General features: G+C 46.4%; 1 protein-coding gene across 2 annotated transcripts in view; it reads right to left on the bottom strand.

Annotated features, from left to right (window-relative positions):
• The window catches only part of LOC116461075 (putative uncharacterized protein SCP2D1-AS1), a 29,197-nt gene extending 24,846 nt beyond the window's left edge, over positions 1 to 4,351 (bottom strand). Inside the window, exon 1 of one of the 2 annotated variants that reach the window (XM_032142514.1) lies at positions 4,167 to 4,351. In XM_032142514.1, the coding sequence (XP_031998405.1) occupies positions 4,167 to 4,199 (33 nt within the window). In that variant the 5' untranslated portion in view covers positions 4,200 to 4,351. The remainder of the gene's footprint in view (positions 1 to 4,166) is intronic. The other variant, XM_032142515.1, reaches the window with a different exon arrangement.
• Positions 4,352 to 7,741: the final 3,390 nt, after the last annotated feature.

The raw sequence follows: 7,741 nt of genomic DNA, 5'->3' as shown, positions 1-7,741 counted from the left end.
GTCTGTGGAGGTTCCTGCTGACTTTTTGTTTGTCTGTGCCCTGCCCCCAGAGGTGGAGCCTACAGAGGCAGGCAGGCCTCCTTGAGCTGTGGTGGGCTCCACCCAGTTCGAATTTCCTGGCTGCTTTGTTTACCTAAGCAAGCCTGGGCAATGGCGGGTGCCCCTCCCCCAGCCTCGCTGCCGCCTTGCAGCTTGATCTCAGACTGCTGTGCTAGCAATCAGTGAGACTCCATGGGGATAGGACCCTCCGAGCCAGGTGCTGGACACAATCTCCTAGTGTGCCGTTTTCCAGGCCCGTTGGAAAAGCGCAGTGTTAGGGTGGTACTGACCCGATATTCCAGGTGCCATCTGTTACCCCTTTCTTTCACTAGGAAAGGGAACTCCCTGACCCCTTGCGCTTCCCGAGTGAGGCAATGCCTCGCCCTGCTTGGGCTCGTGCACAGTGCGCTTCACCAACTGTCCTGCACCCACTGTTTGGCACTCCCTAGTGAGATGAAACCGGTACCTCAAACAGAAATGCAGAAATCACCCGTCTTCTGTGTCGCTCAGGCTGGGAGCTGGAGACCGGAGCTGTTCCTATTCGGCCATCTTGGCTCCACCCCTGTCCTTTTTTATTTTAAAGAAATAGCCAGTATTGGAGTTCAAGATGACTGACCAGTGTACGATGAATTTCCATTTTTCTTTTTTTTTTTTTTTTTTAAGACAGAGTCTCGCTCAGTTGCCCAGGCTGGAGTGCAGTGGCCCGATCTCGGCTCACTGCAAGCTCCGCCTCCTGGGTTCATGCCATTGTCCTGCCTCAGCCTCCAGAGTAGCTGGGATTACAGGTGCCCACCACCACGCCTGGCTAATTTTTTGTACTTTTAGTAGAGACGGGGTTTCACCGTGTTAGCCAGGATGGTCTCAATCTCCTGACCTTGTGATCCGCCCACCTTGGACTCCCAAAGTGCTAGGATTACAGGCGTGAGCCACCACGCCTGGCTCCATTTTTCTTTATTACAAAGAATCATTCAAAGATGCTCTCCCATTTTCATACCCACACAACACATAAAGCTCGACACACACTTGCACACACATGCACATCAAACATGCCCTGTCAGTCAAGCATCACAATGAGCTGAGTTAATAAGCTGTTCAAGGCAGACAGCTCTGGGCAGGACTTGGTTATGGGTTTGGTGGGAGTCTCTTTGGAGAAGTCCACTTGGTGGGGTGCATAGGCACAGAACCTTGAAAAACTTTCTGAGATGTCACTGACCAGCTTGGCTGTTATCTAAAATTGTCTCCTGTTTATATTTTCTTCATCTTGAACAACTCTGTGACATATGATTAGTTATAAGGTTTCTCATATCTCCCAATATTTTCTCTGAAGTTGGATTCCAATGTCTTTTTTGAGTGGCAGTGTCCAAATTACTTAGAGCCACAACAACACTGAGTCACAAGCTATCTCAAAACTCTGCAATAAGTTGTGCTAGGCACAGCACTGAATTATACTCACGGACCTGTGGTCTGACTGACGATCTGCTAATTAAGGCTGGCTGGGCCCTGCCCCTCCAGTCCCTCATCTCCTTTCCCTCCCTGCTATGGTTTGAATGTGTCCTTCAAATTTCATGTGTTGGATACTCAATCCCCAATGTGGCAGTATGAGAGGTGGGGCCTTTAATAGGTGAATTGGTCATGAAGGCTCTTCTCTTTTCAAATAGATTAACTCATTCATGGGTTAATGAATTAATGAATTGATGGGTTATTGTAGAAGTGGAACTGGTGGCTTTATAAGCAGAGGAAGAGAGGCCTGAGCTAGCATGCTCAGCTCCCTTGCCACGTAATGTCCTGCACGGTCTCAAGACTCTTCAGAGAGTCCCCACTGGCAAGAAGGATTTCACCAGATGTGACCTCTGAACCTTGGACTTCCCAGCCTCCAGAACTGTAAGACATAAATTTCACTTCTTATAAATTACCCTGTTTCAGATATTCTGTTATAAGCAACAGAAAATGAACTGAGACACTCCCCTTTAGACCAGTGGCATGGTCCGGGCACATTTTCCCCATGGTGATGGCAGAGGGGAAACAAATCATTGGGCTAACATCCCACAGACCAGAGCAAGTGACATGGCCAAACTCAGAAGCAGGAAGTACGGCATTAAAATGCACATCAGAAGTGAAGGAAGAGAGTGGAAATGTGAAGACAGTCATCGTGGTCAATATCCACTGCGACAAATTTATCAGTTCTGGTGGTTTTAAACATTTGCATATTCTTTGTTACTCCTCCCATCGAGAGGTGGGATCCAGGTCCCCTCCCTCTGAGCTGGGGTGGGCCATTGTGGCTGCCTCGATGAACACAATGTGGCAGAGGTGATACTGCATGACTTTCTAGGCTTCTGCTGGTTTCTTGCACACTTCTGCCCCTTGTGAGAAGTTCTGACACCCCAAGGTCCCCATGTGGGGAGACCAGATGGAGATGCTCAGGGATGCCTGGATTCCCAGCGAGGAATCTCTAGAGAGGGCCACAGACACTGCATGTCCCTGCAAGCACATGGGAATCCCTGAGAAAGAACTGCCCAATGGAGCCCAGTTAACCCCCAGATCCATGAGCAAATCATTGTTCCGGTTTTATGCCACTGTTTTGGGGTGGCTCATTATGCAGTATTAGATAACTGGAAAATCAAGGCTACAATTTCTAGCAAGGAATGGTGCATAGGGGTGAATTGCAGCTCCCCCACTTGCCACCCGGTTGTGACCTTGGATAAGTGCTCTGATGTCCCTGAATCTCAGCTTTTTCATCTGTAAAAATGGGGATCGTGTTCCCTGCCTCCTATGATTGCTGCCAGATTAAACACCTAGCACAGGGCCTGGATGGTGGCAGGTGCTCAGTCAATACTGATGGAGTAAATAACTGCTTACTGCTCAATGGGGCTCATAGGGTGAATTCTGGCTGAGTAGAGCTCGGAGGCCAAAAAATGGGCAGATGGGATGATTGACACAGTGCTGTGGTTCAGCCTAGGCTACAAATTATGGCCTTTAGAGGCTGTTTGTGTGTGGTGTGTGTTTGGGTGTGTGTGTGTGTGTGTGTGTGTGCATGCTTTCAAATCTTCCTTTAATAAGGAAGTGGAGACCTTTTTTTTTTTTTTTTTTGCCGTGTTGCCCAGGCTGGAGTGCAATGGCATGATCTTGGCTCACTGCCACCTCCGCCTCCCAGGTTCAAGCAATTCTCCTGCCTCAGTCTCCTGAGTTGGGATTACAGGTACCCGCCATCACACCTGGCTAATTTTTGTATTTTTAGTAGAGACGGGGTTTCACCATGTTGGCCAGGCTGGTCTGGAGCTCCTGGCTTCAGGTGATCCACCTGCTTTGGCCTCCCAAAGTGCTGGGATTACAGGCATGAGCCACCATGCCTAGCCCCTTTTGGAGTCTGGATCGATGTGTGTGAAACCCATTTCCTGGAGCTCTCAGGGGAACACTTTTTTTGTGTGCAGATCCCTATTTCATGAAGTTGCAGGGACATAGAATATATAATTTGTTTGGGGCATTGCTTTGAGCAGGCTGATAAAAGTGGAAGCTAAAAAATTAATGTAGTTTCCTCCCTCAGATCCTGTAGCCAGCCTGTTTGGGTTTCTTCCCCATCTCTGCAACCTGAAGGGAAGGATCTTCCTTTTATTGCCCCATATGATCCACAGGAAGGATCTTCCTTTTAACAAACTTCTTCTTGACAAATAACACCCATAATGCAGAAGGTGCACGCATCCTGTGTTCATCTTGATGAAGTTTCATAAACTACAGGCAGCCGTATTTTCATAAACCAACTTCCAGATCCAGAAACAGAATCCCTTCCAGCATCCCAGATGTCCCTTCTCCTCTTTCTTGTCCCTACTTAGTCCCCCAACCTAGGGGAACCACAATTCTGCCTTAAAAATAACATTGTTTAGTTTCCCCAGTTTTTGCTGTTCCCATAAAATCATGCACTCTGATTTTGTGTCTGGATTCCTCAGCTACACGCTGTCTCTGTAACACTCACGCATTTGTTGCACATCTTTTGGCTCATTCATCCTCTTAGTTGTATCATATTTTATTTTATGAATATACCACAATTTATTTATCTGTTCTACTGTTGATGGGTAGTTTCCAGATTTGTGTCCCATCTACTGTCTCTCCAGCATGAAGCTTATCTAACTTACCTCCCCAGCATGTGGCTTAAATACCTGGAACATTTGCTTGGAACATGAAGGAAGGAAGGCAGGTTCTTTATAAATTCAAATCCATCCTATCCGGTTGCCCACACTGTGCTGAGTGTCCTCACTGGCTGCTCCAGCCTCTCCCATCCAAATGGCCAGACTTCAAGGAGTGGAGGGTGAGAACCCTCTCCCTTGTCTGTTCCAACGGCCAGTGCCTGAAATCTCACCTCGGGAGGGCCCTTCCTTTCCCACTGTTAAAATACAACACCCCCGCCAGGCGCGGTGGCTCATGCCTGTAATCCCAGCACTTTGGGAGGCTGAGGCGGGCGGATCACGAGGTCAGGAGATCGAGACCATCCTGGCTAACAAGGTGAAACCCCGTCTCTACTAAAAACACAAAAAATTAGCCGGGCGTGGCGGCGGGCGCTTGTAGTCCCAGTTACTCTGGAGGCTGAGGCAGGAGAATGGCGTGAACCCGGGAGGCGGAGCTTGCAGTGAGCCAAGATAGCGCCACTGCACTCCAGCCTGGGTGAAAGAGCGAGACTCCGTCTCAAAAAAAAAAAAAAAAAAAGAAAGAAAATACAACACCCCTCTCCACCCGGAAGGCATGTTCTCCAAAGTGTGACTTCTATGTCACTTGTCCCTAAAGAGAAGAAAAGAACAAGACTTCCTGATAACTGATCTGGGCCAGGAATGCAGCAGCACTTGATGTTTGAGGGAAGCGGTTTTTCATTGAAGAGGGGAGGAAAAGGAACGTGCCCCAAAGCAAGGCGGGGACTTTGACTACAAACTCAGTGGGGCTCCGCATTCTGCCTGTCGCTGGCTCCTTTTATCGGGCACTGCGATTGAAGCAGGAGATTAGATTTGGGACCTTTAACTCAGCCTAATCCCAAATGCACCTTTATTTTATGTCTCACTAAGGAAGAACTAGCATTGCAATGGAAAACTATGGCATCCTGCTTTCTTTAGAATTTTATTTTCAACTTATTTGAATGAGCTTTACATTTAATTAGGTAAAAATTTTTATAATATAGTACTTGGGTGAATATAAAAAGAAAAATATAAGCAAAATAAAATTGGTTAATATATTCTAAATTTCTTAACATTGACCTGATTTTTCTGATTCACTTTTGACTCCCAAATTGTTGTTGCCTGTGGTCTCTCCACTCCGCTGGCAATGTCATCCTGAGTGCCATGAAGAGTCTTGGTAATACAGTAATTCTGTTCTTTAATTTTATCTTTAACTAACAAATAATGATTGCATATATTTATGGGGTATAATTTGATGTTTTGGTATGTGTTTACATTGTAGAATGATAAAATCAAGTAAATTAACATATCTATCATCTCATGTACTTATCAATTTTTGTGATAAGAATATTTAAAACCCAATCTTTAAGCAATTTTGAAATATACAATGCTATGATTAATTATACTCATCATGCTGTACAATAGATCACTAAAGCTTTGACCCTCTGCCTGGCTGAATGTTGTACTTTTTAATCAACATCTCTCTTTTTCTCCATCCACCCCATCTCTGAGCCTTTGATAAACACCATCCTACTCTCTCCTTCTATGAGTTTGCCTTTTATCATCCATGCACGAACTAAAAGCATTGGCCCTGGGTTCTGAAGCTGGTTTTGCAGCCTGCTTCTGATTCCTGCTTTGCAAGAGGGCTCCTGAAGGCATATCTTCCCTTCTCACCCCCAGACCAATTAGGAGAGGCTCCAGGATTTCCATGCACATGGCGGATACCACTCTGCTGGGTTTGAGGCTGGTGCTTTTGATATTCATGCATGTAACAGGCAAGGGCAACTATATGGCATGACTACTTCTTAGAGGAAGTGGTTGTAAGGAAGCTTTGATATATACTAAGATGCATTCCAGCTTCAGAACTGCTAAGATACAGAAAAAAGTATAAGCTAGAATCAATGCAAAAATCACAGCCCCATCCCTGCCTGCTGGTCAGCTGCGCCATCCCCCAGAATCACGGCCTCCCAGAAGCCTGCAGCCTCATTGTGAGTCGTAACCTGTGTCTGAACACTTGATTTATCTTCATCTTTCTGGAAAGACTGTATGTAAACTGATTACATTGCTCTACTCCCCACTTCCTTCCAAACTGAACCAAGTAACACAATTCATTGGCTTTTCTGGAGCAAGAGGAGAGTGATATCAGCATTCAGACCCAGGAGTGCTGTGGGTTATGTTCATTATCTAGGCATAAAATGGCTCAGCATCAAAGCAGCCCTGGGGAGGGTTAATGTCCAGGCTCTCTTCTGCTTCTGCTGATCTCCACCACACTTACCTCTTTGCAGGGTGTGCTGCGGGTCTGGACTGGTGAGAACTGAGCCTGGGAGAGGAGACCAAGCAAAGGCTTAATTTTCCGCTCTGTTTTCCCCGGTTTGCCCGGGGATCATCTTTAGCGCTGGCAGATGGGAGGCTTTGTTCTTCATTGCTCCTCCATTAAAGTGCTGTCCCTGAGATCCCTAGAAAGAGTTTGTTTTATTTGTTTTTTGGCCAGAGGTGCATTCAGAAAAAGGCCCAGGCAACTCCCCAGAGGAAGTTCATTCTCTATTTTTAGTGGCTCAGGAGCCTGGAGATGCAATATTAATCTTCTTCCACTTCAGAGCTTGCCGAGAAAGGATTCGGGGGCTTAAAGGGGACGGCTTACTTTTCTTTTGGTTCAGCATGATAATGGCCACAGACTCTGTGAGGGGACTCTGTCTGTTCTACATGAGGTTTTGAACAGATTACTTTTCTCAGCCAGCTTCCTGGGGAGAGACTCACTTTCATTGAGAAGATGCCCTGAGCTTTGTAGAATAAAACAATTCTTCAGGCCTGATGAAAGAGACACCGTTCTGCAGAGGCCAGGGAATGCTTTTCTTGACGTTCTGGAGAGAGGCAAAGCGGAAGAGAGAAAGGAGAGGGAGGCTGGGGACTGGCAAGAGACCCCACTGTGGGAGCTCAGATCATTAATCTTAATTCTCCCACACCCCTGCCATGGCCCCAGACGTGGGGGAAGGTGATGAGGTGTTTTCCTCTGACTTTAGCTTTGGCTGTGTGACTTGTTTTGGTCAGTGGGGTGTTAGCAGATATCACATGGGTAGAGGCTTGAAAGGCTCTTGGGTGGGGATTTTGCTCTGTTGCACTCCTGACTTTTACCATAGCAAGAACATGCCTTGGCTATTTGTAGGACCAGGGGCAAGAAGAAACACATGGAACAGACCTAAGCCCAACCCACAGCTTGTGCAAAGTCCACCCAAGTCCAGACTGTTAGCCAAACCCCAGCCAACCCACAGATATGTGGTCAGAGAACAAATTCTCATTGTTGTGTAATACTGTGCTTTGGGATTATTTGTTATGCAGCACATTGTGGCAATAGCTGACTAATACAGAACTCTTTCTTATTCTCTCAAATCATTAATAAAGTCAATAAATTCATGAAATGCTTGGGATAAACGATGTTTTAAAAATGGGAACCAGTGAGGGATTGTGTGTGAATTGTAAAGCCGTATTGAAGGAGAAGGAAGCGTTTGGAAGAAAGTTCCAGATGGAGAGAGGCTGTAGGGACAGCTTTA

This window comes from Hylobates moloch, unplaced genomic scaffold, assembly GCF_009828535.3.
Source record: "Hylobates moloch isolate HMO894 unplaced genomic scaffold, HMol_V3 SCAFFOLD_21, whole genome shotgun sequence".
Taxonomy (NCBI): domain Eukaryota; kingdom Metazoa; phylum Chordata; class Mammalia; order Primates; family Hylobatidae; genus Hylobates; species Hylobates moloch.
This window is presented reverse-complemented; position numbering and strand designations above follow the sequence as displayed.